The sequence below is a fragment of the Ciconia boyciana genome, chromosome 6 (genome assembly GCF_034638445.1).
Source record: "Ciconia boyciana chromosome 6, ASM3463844v1, whole genome shotgun sequence".
NCBI classification, from domain to species: domain Eukaryota; kingdom Metazoa; phylum Chordata; class Aves; order Ciconiiformes; family Ciconiidae; genus Ciconia; species Ciconia boyciana.
The window spans coordinates 28,566,316-28,583,314 of record NC_132939.1 but is presented as its reverse complement, the minus strand read 5'-3'; the positions used below and the strand labels follow the sequence as shown (position 1 = coordinate 28,583,314).

Sequence of the window (16,999 nt, the reverse complement as noted above, 5' to 3'; positions counted from 1 at the left end):
CTTGCAGTTTCCTTCCTCCTTTCTTGCTCTTGTAAGCACAGGGGGGTTGGGAGAGGGTGTCAGGCTCCATCTGCCTGGGGGTGGGGGGAGTAAGAAGGGAGGGGGAGGAACTATGCCTTGCTTGGAGTGTGGGTTATGTAGTCAAATTCAACTTCAGCTGGGAAGACAGCCTCTGAAATACCCCTTCCCTTGGCTCTGGGAGGTGTGTTTGGGGGGTCTGCCTGGGGGAGAACCGTAGAAGAAGGTCCCATTGACACAAAGGAGAGATACTGTGAAGAGGGGGAAGCCTCCCTCCTGCCCTGCACCTCTTACCTTTTCTTTGCAGGGCCCATCCCACAAGCTGCTCCCAAACACTTACTCCCTGGCTGAATTGCACCCTTCAGAGAAGGAACCCTCAAGCTCAGCAGAGCAGCTCCGGGGATGATGCCACACCAGAGTATCGTATGTCCCGGGCCATCAATTTCTGCACAAATTTTCTTGGTGAGAAGCAGGAGGAAGAAAGCTGCTGTATGTTCCCATTACCAGCTGACAGTGGCATCTGCCAGGCCTCTGTGATACTGCAAGCACAGGTAGTGGTGCTCCACAGACACACAAACTGGGCCCTTGGGTTTGACCCTTGAAGTCCTGGCAGTATCCCCATCTGCAACAGGGGCATTTTGACTCTAGGCCACGCTCTCCCTCCACAGGTGTCATTAGTAACCATGGGCAAGTCTGTTCCCAAATGCCACCCAAGTTCTGCTGCAGGATGGGAGGGGAGGCTCTCCCTGTGACCCCAGGAGCGGTGGCCTGGCTGCGGGCAGGCTGCGCCGTGTTGGAGAACGCTTCCCCGAGGGGCTGAGCGTGCTCCAGCGGCAGCCAGCCTGCATGAGGCACCAGCAACTCCTCCTCCACATGCTGCTCCTGGGGCTCCGGCCCGGCTCCTCTAAATGACCGCGTTGCACTAAAAAGCCCGCCCACACTCACAGTGCTGCAGAAACCCAGACACCTGCATTCATCTGGGAGTCACAGCCATCCTCAGCCTGGCCCATGATGCTGAAGGCCGCGTGGCATCCCGCACACACACGCACACTTGCACACACACACGCTCAGTCACTCCAAGGTCCCCTGTAATTCTCGGGATGAGGGAAGCCACAGGCTCTACCATTAACTCTGCTGCTCCTGGCTTTGGCAGGTGATTAGCCTAGGTTGTTAGGTGTTGGATGCATAGGCAAGTGAAGCAGTGCTTGTGCTGTATTTTATAAATATGCATCTGTGTTAGCGTGTGTGTATGTATCAGTCCACAGGCATGTCTTCAGCCAGGTAAACAAAACTGTGCCACTGCTGTGGAGGAGTTTACATAGTCATCTTCGGCACTTCCAGCATATAGTTTTTATATAGGGTCCTGGTCAAAATAAAAATCATGTTTTAGAGGATGTTTTCCCCTCTGTTGCCCAAGAGTGTAGTTTATTGAAACCAAAGGAATGTGAAAAATCCCCTTTCTCCCGTCTGTGTGGTTTGTTTACTTTCTGCCCTATCTTTTGGACACCGAAGCCGACTTCCTTGATCTTCATTTCCCGTTGGAAGTCATTGTACTTCTTGGCTGCTCTCTTGTGCTTGGGACTAGACATCAGGGAATATTTAAGTACAACCCCCCTCACCACCATTTTTGCTGAATGTTCTTGGGCTTGTGAAACAGTTTTCATTCAGACCTTTATTAAATCCACATTTTGGGCCTGACTTAAATCGCTCTGTCCCTGTGCTAGTCACGCTGGTGTTAGTCTCTCTCCATACCCTTCGCTGGGTAGTCCCTGCTGTTTGCAGTGGCAAGAAGTTGCTGATCTCCACAGTGTGTTACTCTTGATAGCATGAGAGTGGTTTAACCTACATCTTTGTTTCTGAAGAAGAAACAGCATTTGGTATGTGTGTGCATTTCCTCGCTTTGTCTCTTTTGTTCTGGTGAAGGCCAAGTTGACCCAGACGTGTTGGTTTTGTCTCTGAAGGCAGCAGCTTCACAGAAAGATCAGGCCTTGATGTGTGCCTGCACTTTGCTGGGATGCTCGTGGCAGTTGGCAAGACCAGAAGAAGTCTTGTCTGTTCTTCCTTTGTCTCAAATGCCCTGCAGAGCAGGAGGGCAGTTTGCACTGCGTGGATCTCTGCTTGCCGCTCTCCCTGAGCGCATCTCATTTCTTATTCCAGATCACAGGCTGCTCCCGAAGCCAGCTCTAACCCCAAAGCTAAAAGCTGCTTGTGCGTAACTAGCTGTGCTGTACCAACCCTCTTAGAGAGATACAGTTTCTTACCAAGTGGGCCAGAAGACAGTCTTCTTCCTAACTGCCTCTCCCAGGCCTTGGACAGGAGAAGATAGTATCTAAGGGGCTTTACTTCACCAGCCACCCCTGGGCAGGTGATGGGAAGCTCATCATGCTTTTGGCTAACCAGTATCCCATGCAGGCTCTTGCTGGAGGAGGCAATACATCCTTCCCAAGCCGTTGTCTGCAGGTACCGTGTGTGCAGAGCAGGCATGGAAAATGGGATCAAGGTGCATTAAGGAAGGCCATAGGGTTTCCCGTCTTTTCATTTCTGCTCTTCTGTGCATCCTTGCAGTAAATGGAGTAAAGCTCTCCATTTGTCTGGAACTGCCATTTCCTTGCGGGATGGCCTGGAGGAGGGGAGAAGAGGTGTGAGGGGAAGTCACAGCCTAAATTGCTGTTCTTAGAGCCCAGCTAATGGAGAACTCATGGATCATAAATAGCAAAAGAGGGCAAACTAGCAGGTACGGGTAGAAGATTAAATCTACTCCAAAACCAGGGCCTCACACCGCTTGACAGGCATTCAGGAACACATAACTATGCAGGACTCAAAAGGCATCTGGAAAGTCTCTGTTAGCGTGCTAGGCCTGCTCGGTTCATCCAGGTGACCCAGCCCCAGGCTGCTTTTCTGGGCACTCGGTGCCAGAGCAGAAGGAAAACAGGGTTGGTGTTCCCAGTCTAAGAGCAAAGACGCCTCCTGACAGCTTTGGTTGCAGAACGGTAGGATCTGGATTGGATGGGGAAGCTGTTGGCTCCTGACAGATGCCCCATCTTTCCTCTTCCCCCACTACAGAGACTTCATCCAGCTCAGAGTCCACCTCGGCCACTGGTGCAGCCCTTCTCCCACCGCCCCTTCGTGGTAAGGGGGGCAAAAACTGCATAAATCCCTTTGATACTGGGGGGCCTTGGTGCAAAAAGAGGAACGCACCACCGAGGGAAGGATGAAGGGAGCTAGTAGAAGGAAGATCACCAGTTTTCGGGTGACAGAAAGAAGTTGAGGAGAGACTTGGTGACAGGAGGAGGTGAGGAGAGAGTAAGAGTGGGGGAGCAAGATAAGGGGGAGCATGGAGGGAATTTGTGTCTTAGGACAGGCCTGAATCGGAGCATGAACGTGATGGAGTTCGTCCTAGGGAAGAGCGTGGAAAGGGAAGTGGACATATGTGGCTTTTGGTGTGTGGTGGTGGTCCACACCTGGCTGGTGCTCTGCTTCCATAGTAGTGATGACTGCTAGATGTTTCCATTTAGCTAGATCAATGTGCCCAACAGATGGTCCAGGCACCTCCTTACCCCCCGCCTTCCCAGATTTCCCCTAGGCTTTCACCATGATTTCCCCGTGGTGGAGGTGGGATGTGGCCTTACACGCAGCCCTGTGCCCCACCATGGCTGGGCATTCCCCGTGCCCAAGGAATGTGCCCCAGCTGAGAGGAGAGCCCACAGGCATATCCTCTCCTCCCTTTTCCCTTTGCTCATCTCATTATCCTTTGCTTTCTTTTTTATCCCTCCCTTAGCTTTTTGTCTTGCCCCTGGGTAGAGCTCTCCGAAGCTCTCACCGAGACCTTCATTAAACATCCACACTCATATTGGCTGGGAGGGCAGAGAGGGTGACTCTGCCCCGCAGCTCCCCTGGCTGGGAGAGAAGTGCATGTCTTCCACCCCTCTCTGTCCCCTTGTGTTTTGCGTGTGGAAAATCTTAACCCACTTCTTTTCCTCTGGGTTCTCTCGTTGGCTCTTTTTCCTGTGGGTGGGTCATTTCTGTGTCTCCATTGCAAAGTCATCCTTGTAAAAACAGCAGCTTGAGTGGGAACATGGAGATGGCTAGAGAGAGCCACAGAGCTGCTGGGACAGATGCCAGGGCCCAACTCTGCTTCTCTAGGAGCCGAGGAGCCCTTGTGCAACCCAAAACCGTCACTGCAGCCACGTGGTCCCGTGCATGGTGCTGGGCCCCAGAGAACACTTTTGTTCTTTATCATTTCATTGTCTGTAATTGGTTTCCTACTGAATTTGTTTGCTTGGTTTGTTTTGCAGTGTGTTTCTGGGAATATTCTGCATCTCTGTATTTTAATTACAGTAAAATTTGAGGATAAAAACCTTGGTTACGCTGGCTCTTGTTTCCAGTGGGGGAAAATGAGGAGAGGAAGCACAGATGAAGGAAGGTGTTAGAGATTCCTTGGGAAATCAGATCTCTCGCCTAAGGGCTCTACGTGAGGCACCAAGCAGGGCTGAACCTCCATCCCTGCTTAAACTAGGACGTGGCTTTCAACCACGATTTAGAAACCATTTTGCTGCAGGCGCGTTTCCTGATTGGAATGGTAAGAACAATTTGGATAAGACTTCTAAACTCAATTTCTTGTGTTGGTTTAAAGACCAGTGCACAAGAGGACTTTCAGGCCAGGGACAGCTGGTCTAGCTCCGAAAGTGGGATCTTGGCAGCTGAAGATGGGAAATTTTGCCTCTACAGCCACTGTTCCTTCATGCAGGTTTGCACAGCCACTTTTCCCAGCTGAGGCAGCGAGGAGAAGCCTCATTCCCCCTGCAGCAGCCTGCCCTTTCTGCAGAAGGCAGTTTGACATCCCTCCCCAGAGCTGCGGGGGAGCCCCACAGGGCAGCCAGACCCTCTGCCTTTGCTCGCCGGCTGGCAGGCAGCGTGGGTGCTGGGGAGGGCACAGCTGGCCACCCTGGCCACCTCACCCGCTCCACGGGCACTTACCCAGGGCAGAGATGCCTCATGCTTCCGGGGATGCACAGCCCTCATGCAGGGAGGATTGCAGCCCGATAGCCGGACTGTGCTGGATCGGGCCCCAGACAGGGTGTCCCTTTTACTGGGTCGAGGCCAGGAGCCAACAGCTCAGCATTTATTAAGTGCTGACAAAAGGATTAATTTAGTAACTAATAACGGGGCAATCAAGCCATTTATTTGGTTGACGTTTTGCTGCCAGCTGCTCAGAAAGAGCAGCGAGCAGCGCACTGATGAGGCTGGCTGCGGCCACCTCTGCTGTCTGCCCCCCTCCTCCATCCTCGACCACAGGCACAGCCAGGGCAGCGTGGCTTGGGAGGCACTGAGCCGGTAGCAGGAGCAGGTTTGGCAGCGGAGGGGACAGGGTGAAGACGCTCATTGCTCCTGCCCGAGTGAAGGTGCCTGGGCTGGGGGGTTCTCCTCGGTTGCCCGGTGTGGGGAGGCAGATGGAGGAAGCGTCCATCCTGCAGCACACGCACGCTGTTGCCCCATTCCTCCTCATGGGGCTGGAGCCGGCCATGTCACCTTGCAGACAGCACAGCTAGCGGAATTAGAGGTGCTCCAGCTGTGAGCTCTGAGAAGAGGCTATCAGATACATCACCCCTGCTCACCTTTTCTGCAGCCCAGCTGGAGCAGGTTTGCCATGTTCAGTCAGGTTGCAAAACGCCACTAACACGCTGCCCCTCCAGACATCTTTAAAGAGGGAAAAGGATGCTGGACAATCACATAGTTACAGCTTTCCCCTGCCTTACCCAAACAGTGGGTGTGCAGGCAGCGTGTCCTAGCTCCCTGTGTGCAACTGCAGCACCCAGTCTCACCCTCTCCCACGTAAGAGCTCGGGCTGGGAGCTGGTGGGCAGCAGAGCTCAGAAGACACCTTCGGAGAGGAGACCTGCCCAGGTGGGTGGGCTGTGGGTGCCTCAAACATGCCTGTGCCAGGAGCAGGACCAGCACTTGGGAGTGTGTAGCTGTGGGTGGATGTGACCAGCTGTGTGACCACATCTCTCTGTGGGTCCCTGTCCTGCCGGGCTCCAGGAGCAACAGAGACGAGAAACTGCTGGGGCGTTGCTGTCCTCTGTCCCCTGGGAACTGGCCCTGGTGGCTTGCCATCTGCAGCTGCCCGTGGCCTGTGGGATGTACCTTGAGGGCTGGGCTGCTTGGAGGACTCTGTCCCAGCTGGATTGGAGGAGCTGGTCGGCTGTTCCAGCAGGCAGAGATCAAATAGACCGGTGACGTCTGGTGTCAGGCTCTCGGTGCTCTGCGGCGCTGCGGTATTGCTCCCACCCTGCGTGCCCAGCTTCCCCGTCCAGCTGCTTGCTGCCCTGCTCAGCTGCAGGCCCCGCGTGGCAGGGGCTCGCCCACGTCCTGCAAGGTGCCTTGCGCACAAGGGCCCTGCCTCCGCAGGCAGCGGGCAGCTCGTGAAGAACAACTCGTGCGTTGCCAGGACCGTCTTCTTGTTTGCTCGTTTGCATTCTGGCAATTTTAATGACCTGAACCGGAGCACTTTTCTCTGGTCCTCCAGGGCAGGGCACGCCAACGCTGGCATCAACAGCGTCAGACATGGCGGGGGGTGCAACAAAGGGCGTCCTGATGGGGCTGGGCTCACCGTGCTGCTGCTGTGAGCGCCCTGCGGCCAGGCACTTCGGCATGTTGCGTGCCACATGCAGGCCAACAAGCTCTCAGGTCTGCAAATAACCAGAGGTTCTCACTTTTGGCTTAACTACTTGCATTTTGACACACTTCAGATGCAAACATGCACGTGCCAAAGGAGGTGACCGCAGTTCCCTGCCGCCCTGGAGCGTGTGGTGCGGCTCCCCCGCCTTGCCCCCACCCACTCCCAGCCTCGCAGGAGCCGGGCAGACGCGGGGACGCTGTTCTTTGCCTGCTGGTGCATCCACCCCAGTTTAGTCACTGAAGTCTTTCAGTTGAAGTTCACCCTCAGGTCAGTTTTATTGCACTTTTATTTACAGAAAACACAGAAATAAAGCATTAAATGTGTTGGGCTTTTACCAAACCACCCAATCACTTTTTTTTTCCCTTTTTTTTTTTCTTTTGTGGGTTTTTGGCACAAAGAGATATCACAGGTGTTACCAAATAACCATGTACGAGCAGCTGACCAACTGCCCAGCCCAATAACAGGACTTAAACAGACAGACATGTGGCACCGAGATCAAAAAACAGGAGGTTGTTCCACGTTCAGCTTCCAGTCTAACCTGCTCATCGGGGGCAAGGGGAGTTATTCTGGAGGGGACGACACCATTCATAAATTATATTTATATTTACCTCTTACATTGTAAAAGTAAACAGTGCAAAAGTACAGTACCCCAGGTACCCTTCGGTTTGGAAAGCTTGAAGGTTGCTTTATACATTTTGTGTGTTTTGTAAACATTGTTACCCATCCACAGTTCTAGCTCTTGCTTGGAGAGACCCGACTCCTCTTGTGTCGGAAACGTGTTGAGGGGCAGCAATCGCTTCCCCTGGACTCTGTTGAGATTCCTACTCAAGGTTTAGTGCAAATTTTGGAGAGAAAAAGATGGGGGGGGGGGGAACAAAACGAAAGAAAATAAAATAAGGCAACAGTTAGAAACAGTCTGTATCAAAACCGGGCCCCCATGGGGCTTCCTTAGGAGAAGGGCAGGAAGTCTCTCTCCTCCACCAAGCTGATGGAGAGGTTCTTCAGCTCCTCCTCGGAGCCGGCCGTTTTGTAGCCGAGCTGTGCCAGCACCTGCTGGCAGGCGTGCTGGGTGAACGCCACGATCTCGTAGGACAGCCGGAACCGCCACTTCTCCGCTGTTGCCGCCGAGTTGCGCACCGTCCCGTACTTGTGTTTGGAGGAGGACCTGTCTCCTCGGGTGTTGTTCTGTATCCAGCGCTCGACGTTGCTGTCCATGGGGATGCCCAGGAAATCGTAGATCTCCTCGGTCTTTTTCATGGGGTTCCTGGCCAGGTCTTCGTATCGCACCAGCATGTACTTGCCCTTGAGCCACGGCGGCCGGTTGAGGCCGGTGGACACGGAGTTCCAGAAGTCCTCACACACTGTGGTGAGCTGGGTCACGTCCAGGTTGTACGGCTTCCTGCCAGTGCCATCCCAGATCCTCCACAGCCGGTAGGTGTCCCGGAAAGTCTCGCTCCGGGATGCCAGGATCCCCCGGGGGTCCCTCACCAGCTGGATGACCTTCAAGTTCAGTCGTGGATCCTCCACCAGGGCCCGGAGGTCGCTGACCTCGGGCACCCGCACGGTTTTGATGGCCACGTGCCCGTGCTCTCTGCAGGACTCGGTGGCCAGCGTCAGGTTCAAGGTACCGCACTTCTTCACGCAGTCTCCCTCCTCCAGGTGGAGATCGACAGCTCCCAGGGACTCGCAGACGGGCGGTGAGCACAGGGCCTTGCTGGCTCCCCTACGGAAGAGGCGGTCGGTGGTGTGGTTGACGGGCTGGGGTTTGATGTAGTTCTCCAAGAAGTAGAGGTCGCAGTCGTACAGGCTCCTCAGCAGGTCTCGGCTGGCCCCCAGCATGACCCGCCTGTCCGTTGTACTCTTGCTCTGGGTCAGCTTTGGGATCAGGGTGTACTGGACGTGGTAGAGGGGCTCGAATAAATAGAAGACATCGAAGTGCTGGTTAAACAGCTGCCCGACAAATGAGGAGCCGCTGCGGGTGGTGGCAAGGATAAGGACGTGCGTCTTCCTGGAGAGGTTATATGCAAACGTGGGGCTCTCGTCGCACAGTCTGTCGGCCGCATCAGTATCCTGGCTCAGGCTGCAGTTCACGGGGTTGGGGATGGGGCAGCTGTGGAAGGACTTGGCGGTGAAGGTCCGGATTGCTGTATACTGGATCGCAATGGATGCCAAGGCTAGTAGGAGGACAGCCTTCCAGGAACATTGCATGGCTGGTCACCTTCATGGAGCTTCTTCACAGGTTGTCTCGGTGTCTGCAACCCAACAGAGAAGTCACGGGTTGAGCAAGGGCTGCCAAGGAGGACCCAATTATCCTACTGCTGTGTGTACCAGCAAATGCCCTCCCACAGTGCATGTACATCAGCCGTAACCACATGGACCCCAGTCACACATTGCAGAGCCCCATTTGAGAAAAGAGGAGGACCAGCCAGAGGCTGGCAAGCCTGGAGAGACACTTCCAGCCAGGACTTCAGCTCCAGGGAAGTCCTTCCAGGCTGGGGGTGCATGCAAATCCTGTGCCCCACAGCTCACCTCATGCCCTGCAGCCAGGGCAGGGGGGTGTTAGAGCCTGGTGGCCACACTGTCTATGTGCTTCCAACCAGCTGCTGCAAACACTCCTCCCCAGCTGCCCTGAGAGTCACTTGTCATCCCATCAGCCAGTGCCTTCGACACCCAGTGCAGGGAAAGGGCAGGGGATGGTGCCAAGCACTGCCTGGAGAGGCTCGTCTCCATCCTTCCTGGCCAGCTGGCAGGGTAAGGCATGCTCCATCCAGGCCAACAACCTCCTGCTTGGGAGAGCAGCGATGGCTCTCCTGGAGCCGCAAACCTCTTTGCTTAGAGGTCCACCAGCCAGGCCAGCTCAGTCAGCCATCCTCTGGGGACGAGCAGAAGCCTGAGCTCTGCAGCTGGAGCCAGAGCTGTGTCCTAGCTGCCAGCCCCATATGCCTCCAGCACTGAGCTCATGGTGCTGGCCAGGTCCTGCCCAGCTCTGGGATTCAGGCCCCCCTGCTATTCTGAGCACCAGCAGCAACGCTACAAAGGAGGCGTGAGAAACTGCATCCCCCCCATCCTCTATTGGCAACAGGGCAGCAGCAGGAGCCCTGGGCAGCAGAGATGGGTGCAGGGAAGAGCAGGGCTCTAGTTGCTCAGGTCAACTTCAGTCTGGTGGTGCTAACTCCGGCCCTTCTGCTGCCTGCACGTGGGCGAGGGTAGGGGAAGCTGAGCAGGATGCTTGGATGGGGTGCTCAGGGATGGCGAAGTGAGGAGCACCCCTGCCATGCCTGGGGAGCTGTGGCATTGCTGGGAGGGGATGTAACCGTGGTGGTGCTTCAACATCTCCCCCCTGTTCACTAACCAAATAACATTCACAGACTGCCCTGCTGCTCTCCAAAGCACAGGGCTTCACATCCATGTGCTATCGCTCCCCAAGGCCAGCGGGGCTGGGGGGGGCAGGAGATAGCAGACTCATCCCAGAAACGCCAAACAAGCCAAAACCCCTGGGCAGGGGAGACACCCCAGTATTAGCAACGGCTTTGAAGCTCCTCTGCACCCACTTTCCCTTGCCCATCTTCCTTCCATGTCCCCTGCCCCGGTGTGGTATGTTCACCTGTGCACGTGCCTCTACAGCCACCTGCCCACCCTCCTCAGGCAAAACCAAGGGGACAGACCCAAATACCTCCACTCCCCACCCAGCAGAGCCCTTCCCACAGCATCATTGCCACCGTTGCTTCCTCTTCCCTACTCCTCTTGTGCTCCCTGCATGTCCCGAGGAAGAGCCGGCCCCAAGCTGGTGGCGAGCTCCTGGTCCCCTGCTCGTCCCCAGCACACCGGCCACTGCAGGTGGGATTGTTGGAGCCGCTCCTGTTGCTGCTCGGCCGCGGTCTCTGAGGGAGGCCAAGCGGCCAGCGACGGACTTCAGCACACAAGGCGCGTTCAAGCCCAGAGCACACAGAAATCCCAGATGGGCTTGGGATGGTGCAATGCTCCTGGTGTGCATTCCCCGCAGAGCCCATGGCAGCTGGCACGGCATGTTGTTCCCATCTCCTCAACATGCCCCACTCCCCGGAGAGACCCTGGCACCCAGCGAGTGACGCTGGGAGCTGGGAGGGCTGCTCAGACCTGCAGGTAAGTTGAAAACCTCCTTCCTTTCTTTTTTTTCATTATTATTTTTATTATTTACCAGTTGTCCCAGCTGCTCGGTGTAGGCAGGAAGCTGCAGGAGCTACCAAATCCATAGACCTGTTGCCAGGAGCGGGGTTTTCTGCACCCCATGAGTCAGAGCAGGACCCCAGCACAGGGGCTTCAGCAGAGCTGCTGCAGGCCACCCCCACCAGCCATCACCATGTCTGTGCACTAAGAGGCATGCTTTAGACCCAAAATGATGTTTTGAATAAGAGTGGCTTTCTCCCGGGCTGCTGCCTGCCAGGGATGTGGCATGTGGCTGGGGACAGAAGTCGCAGATGCTTGGCTATTGCTGCTCCTGATCTGGGGTTACCTACCCTGCAGAGGGGAGACCTGGCCCAGTGTCCACATGGGATATTCTGTCCCTTGGATAAAGTGTTTTCCAGGTCTGCTAAATCAGGGCAGGACAGGATAGCCCCTGCTGGCACCTCCTGGCCCAGGTGGCTCGGGTATGCTGTCTAGGTGGAAGCTGCAGTGGGAACGCTTTCCTGCTCTCTAGTGATGGCCAGCCACACTGCATCCTTCACACGCAACCTCAACTTCTACTCCTTGCTGCGCTGCTGATGGACGCTGGAGCAGATGTGACTCAGATTGTCCCAGGACGTGGCAGAAACCTGCTGCTGGCTCCCCTGCAAAAGGCAACCAGAGCCTGGGTGCCTCCTTGGTCCCAGTTCCTGCCGGATCACTGGCTGTGAGTGTTTCAGGTTCTCCACCCACCCAGACCTGCTCCCCTTCGCAATGCACGAAGCTGCAGAGGGGAAGAAATGGGGTGTTGATTCAACTCCTTGGCAGAGCAGGTGTAAAACTACAGCCCAACTTCGGCCTCGGCTGCCCCTCGTCACCCTTCATGTGTGCCCTGCCTGTCTGCTGAGCCGCAGCCAGGGAGGGGCAGATTTTGGGAGAAGGCTTCCCTCCCTGATGTCTCATCTGTGGCCTTTAAAGTCAGCCAGAGCCTCCTCTCAGCCCCCGGCCGGCTCTCCCACCTCCTCCCATCGCTGCCTGTCCCACATGGGACACGGTTCCTGCTCAGCCCAGCCCTGGGCTCGAGAGGCAGCAGCGACTGGCAGCTGAACGCTCTCGGGGGGCTCCTGGGGCAGCGCAAGCGCATGGCACCCGGGAGCTGCCGGCACGGCTGAGGATCGCTTCCACTCATGCCCCCCCTTGCTCATCTGTCAGACACAGCCAGGCTGGTGCGAAACACCTGCCGAGGAGGTGCTGAGTGTGGCTCCGCATGGCTTGGAGCGGGCTGGCTGCGCAGCGGACATGCTGCAGGAGGATGTCTCCTACACACACGCACAGCAGGATAGCCTCTTGCTCTCCCATCCCTGCCCAGGGGGACCTTCTTCTTAAATTGGCCTGTTCCTCTTCAGGCACCGATACCAGGGCCAGCAGTCCAGACCAGCAGCTGGAGCGAGGGCCGTGCCCATGTGGGGCTGTATGTGAGAGTCCTGTGTGAGGCATGTACTGTTTTGGCTACTCAGCCCTAGACCGTGGGATGCTGTGACCATGGGAGTCATCGAAATGCTGGCCTCACAGCTGTTTCCATGCTATAAAGTGTTCCCAGCCGAAATCTCCCTCTGCTCTGTCTCCAGCTCAGCTCCACCAAAGACGATGAGAAAGATGCAGCCTGAGGGTGGGAGCTGAGTCTGGTAGGTCCCTGCAGGCAGCTGGGGCTACGAGATGGAGAGCTGGGGTGGGGGTAAATCACTGGTACCTTCCAGCCCCTGGCACTGCTAGCACTGCAAGGGGCCTGCAAGAAGGCACGTGGGCTCTTTTTTACGCTGTGCTGGGATCACCACTGCCCCTTCCCTGACCCTGACCCCTCTCCGGTCACAGCATGCCAGACTGTGCTCCACTGCCTTGCCCACATCTCCGTCCGGCTGCCTGCAGTCGCATCAGGACTGGGCTGTCCACGAGGGATGCACGGCATCCAGCAACCAGCTCCGAGCGCTGCAGGAGGCCGGCTGGTGCCTGGCACGGGGACAGGAGCATTGTCTGTGGGAAGAGGAAGGTGCGGAGCCTTTCCTCTCCTCTGCCCTGCTTCCCGCAGCCTTGAGCCCAGAGGAAGGGAGAGGATGGGTGCAGGCAGTGCAGCTCCCCCCACCCTGCACACCCGTGAAACAACAGCGGGTGCATAATCACCTGCCTTCCTCCTCCTCCTCCCCTGACTCCCAGCGCCGCTCCAGGGAGGACGAGCAGGCGAGAAGCCAGCAAGACAGCCCAGGAGCACCGGCGGATCGGAGGCAATGAATTAAGCTGAATGGCATCCATGAGTCACCAGCACGGGGAGCAGCAAGCGTGGCCGGCCAGCCGCAGCGCAGTGGAGGCCTGGGAGGAGATGCTGAGCGGTGGACTCCTACTTCAGGGATGGTCTTCCCATGTTTGATGGGAATGACCTGGTTTTAGAGCCACGCAGCAGGACCGCAGCACCAGAGGCTGTGCTGGCAGCTGAGCTCAGGCACTAAGCAGGCTGGACTTGGTGGGGCTGCTGCAGGGATCGGTGCGACTCGCACGTCTTCTCCCCTCCAAAAGCTGCCAGGTGCTACACAGGGCAGTGCCCAGACTTGCCAAAGCTTGTTCTCATGGGGGGCTGCTGCAGCATCTCAAGGAGCGTGGCTGCTCTGCCTCCTGCCCCAAGCCTTCCTTGCAGGTTCCCTTGCTGATCCCTGGAGGTGGCCGGTCTTGGGCGACTCAGGGGTGATGGCAGCTTTAGGCAGGAGACCTTGCAGTAACTGATAGCTGTCATTGCTGTGTTTCCAAGCCTCTCACAGGGCAGTCAAAAAACCCTGCTCTTTTCAGCTGCCTTCTGGGCTGTCCCCCTCTCTCGACAGCTCCCCAGAAGTCGTGCCCTCAGCCCAGCTGGGCTCATCCTGGGCTCCCTCACCACTGCTAGGGAAATCCCTCTGCATTTCCCCATGGCAGGGAGGAAGGGAAAAGGGAGTGGAAGAAGGTGCGAGGGTCTGCGACGCGGATGCCTGCTCCGGCCCTGGCACAAGCCCCGGTGCCAGGGCAATGCGCCGGCAGAGCGGCTGTGCCCCACAAGCCCTCCGGGGGGCCTGCCCGATCCGGGTGCAGCTACCAGCACCCTCTACTCCCAAAACCGATTCCCGCCAGCAAGGCTGTTTCCATGGAAACGGCAGAGTGACTCAGGACTTTGGGACCAGCTGGAAAACACAACTGTGAGCAGCGAACGCCCGCCCGGGGAGGTGCTGGGGTCTCGGTGGAGGAAGAAGGGTGGATGAGCGTAGGGACTGGGGCAGGGCTGCCTGCCTGCCCGCACACTCGGGGACACTCGTGCCGGTGCAGAGGGGCACACGGGTGCACCCTGCGTGAGGCGAAGCCCACACCGGGAGTTGTAAGGCAAAACCCCTCTCCCAACACGAGTGCGACTGCAGCACTTGGAAGGCATCACTGCAGCACGCTTGCTGGGGGACACATCCCAAAACGTGCCTCATCGCAGACAAGCCCTCATCCCCCCTGGGAGGGAGACCCACGCATGCATAGTCACCCACAGAGTTCACAGCACCAACTTCACGGCCGCTCAGCCCCGCACCCCGGTCCCCTGCCCGGCAAGCAACACCCTGCCCAGGGCAGAGCAGCTTGTCGGAGGGCTGGTCAGGGAGGGGAGAGCTGCAGCCAGCACCCTGCGGTGCCTCCCTGCCCAGCCAGCCTGGCTCCTGCGGTCCCGCTCCCCCCCCACCTCGCTGCCCAGGCATGGAAATTAAGTCGTAGGGTTGCAAAACAACTCTCAGGCAGGGACCCGCTGGCACGGGCACTGCCGCTTCCCGGCGTCCTCCCACTGAGCAAAGAGTTTATCTTATAAAACAACATGTTGTGGCCACTGAGGCAGGGAAGATGGGCTCCTGACGGGGTTTAACGACGAGCATCCCAGCAGCGGCTTAGTCATGCTGGTGGCTCTGAGAATCCAGGCAGGCACTGAGCACGCCTCTGGCCCAGCCACCCTGGGCACGGGCAGGCTGCACCCGCTGCTCCCCAGGGGAAAGGGGGACCACTGAGGAAAGCAGCACCGAGCAGCCTCCCCTTCCCCCTCACCACAGGCGCTACCTGATTTTGGGTACTGCAACAGACATGTGAGCCGGGCTGGTCTCTGTCCCCAAGCCTCCGCCCCAGCAAGGCCCACCAAGGTGAGATCCTGATGGGGTAGGAGTGAGCCTTCAGCCTCGCCTCTTCAGCCGTACAGCACTAGAGCTTCCCTACAGTCACAGCTTCAAATGCCAGCTGGGAACTCACGCCCGCCACCTTCCTCGGGTGAGCACCCCACTGCATGCCAAGTGGAGGTACTTTGTGCCCGTAAAGACCCAGACGCGCTCTGCTCTCGCGTGCATCATCTCCTGGGGCACTTTTCTAACGATAAGGCACAGGACCCCAGTGCTCAAAGCCACTCCTGGCATGCCCCCTGCTCCCCTACCCCTGCCCACCCGCTCTGCATTTCAGAGGGACCGAGAGATCCTTTGCCACCAGATTACTGCTCACTTTGACCAGCACTTAAATCATCACGGAGCTTTCAACGGGGATTTCAGTTTCTCCCTACTGGCACTCAGCATACACGTTTTTGAGTTAATTAATCACTATCAAGTAATGCCAACCCCAGCCAGTCCCAGAGTTTTCTTATCGCAACATCCACCTGTGCCTGTTTATCCCTCATCTGCTGAACCGCATCTGTCTCTTCCCGAGGATGCGAACGCCTGGGTAAACTCAGTAGAATTTTTGTGTGCTCTCCACCTTCCCCTGAGCCATCCACCAGCCTGTTTGTGCATGCTCACTCCCTCCTGGAGCGCTCCCCTGGCAGGAGCTGGAAGGCTCTTTTGGGATGAACGCGCTCATTCACCACCTCGAAACACTCTTTGCAACGTACCCAGCCTACGGCCGCGTCAGGAGCCCGAACCTCGAACCGTGCAGCTTTCCTGTAGGACTGCTCCATGCCATGGCGTGCTTCAGCCCTGCTCTGCGAGGTCTTCTCGCCAGCCTGCGTCCTCACGGCAGGTTTATCAGACCGCTTTAAGGTCTGACAGCAAATGCTGGGGCATTTGCTCCGCCGGCTGGCGCGGCTCACGCCACCGGGCAGGGCATCTGGCCTCCCCCGTGCCACCGGGGACTTACTCACTTGTTCCAGGCGGCAGCTCCTCACCCAACAACAGCCCAAGTTTCGCCGCAGCTCGCTCCCCCCGCCGGCTCTCGGGGGCCAGGGCTGCCGCCCCCCCGCTAAGGCAGCCCCGGGCCGCGGCCGGCCGGGCGCTCGCAGCCCGGGACGGGGTCCCGCCGCAGCCGGCGCCGGGGACCAGCGGGGAAAAGTCCCTCCCGCCGCTGCGGGTGATGCCTCGCTGCCCTGGAAAGTTGGTGGCGCGGAAAGGGTGACGGGAGAGCCCCGGCCCGCCGCCCCCGGGCACCCCCGCCAATCCGCACCGCCGCCCCCCCCAGCGCCCCTTACCTGGCGGAGCGCCGCGGCGGGCTCCCCCCCGCATCCCCGGCGGGCCCCGCCGCGGCTCCTGGGGCGGGGGACGCCGAGCCCGGCCCGGCCCGGGGGCGGCTGGCGGCGGAGCTCAGCGGGCCGCGCCGCAGGGGCTCATCCCTGCCGGCGGCCGTGCGCAGCCTGCCCTGCCCTGCCCTGCCCTGCCCTGCCCGCCCTGTCCTGCCCGCCCTGCCCCGTCCTGCCTGCCCTGCCCGCGCGGGCAGCCGCCGCGCGGGGCCGCCTCTCCACGCCCCTCCGCTCCGCTCCGCTCCGCGCCGGCGGCGAGGGGAGGGCGGGCAGGGGAGGGGGCTGCACCCGCTCTCCCCTCCCTCCGCCGGCCCGCCCGGCAGCGCGCACGGGCACACACGGCGCAGGCAGAGGCGCAGGCAGAGGCAGAGGCACAGGCAGAGGCAGAGCCTCCGCGCTGCCCCCGCCCCGCGCTGCCCGCTCCGCTCCGCTCCGCGCCGCCCCGTGCTGCCCGCCGCACCCCAGCCCGGCCGCTGCGCTCCCGGCTTTGCCGAGCAGGAAACTCTCCGTTTCCTTTTCTTCCTCCCCGAGGCGGCCCGGCCGCAGCGGGCAGAGCCCCTCCTCTCGCGGGGGAGGCCCCGGTGGGGGTCCCCCCGGCAGACGTGTCCCCCCCACGCTGGGTGTTGG

At 58.5% G+C, this 16,999-nt stretch overlaps 1 protein-coding gene across 4 annotated transcripts; it reads right to left on the bottom strand.

The window, feature by feature from the left end:
- Window positions 1-6,963: 6,963 nt before the first annotated feature.
- On the bottom strand, window positions 6,964-16,486 carry CHST1 (carbohydrate sulfotransferase 1). 4 transcript variants are annotated; one of them, XM_072864725.1, is made up of 3 exons: window positions 16,001-16,486; window positions 15,752-15,869; window positions 6,964-8,948 (listed from the first exon to the last, which is right to left on the bottom strand). In XM_072864725.1, the coding sequence occupies exon 3, from the start codon at window positions 8,902-8,904 to the stop codon at window positions 7,645-7,647; it is 1,260 nt and encodes a 419-aa protein (XP_072720826.1). In that variant the 5' UTR covers window positions 8,905-8,948; window positions 15,752-15,869; window positions 16,001-16,486; the 3' UTR covers window positions 6,964-7,644. The 4 variants fall into 4 exon arrangements, with proteins under 4 accessions (XP_072720826.1, XP_072720827.1, XP_072720825.1 ...); XM_072864726.1 differs by having other exon boundaries at window positions 15,752-16,222; window positions 16,325-16,486; XM_072864724.1 differs by having other exon boundaries at window positions 15,752-16,486.
- Between the last annotated feature and the right edge of the window lie 513 nt (window positions 16,487-16,999).

Excerpts from the sequence above, each read along its gene's own strand:
- CHST1 (XM_072864724.1), bottom strand. The coding sequence starts at position 8,904 with ATGCAATGTTCCTGGAAGGCTGTCCTCCTACTAGCCTTGGCATCCATT.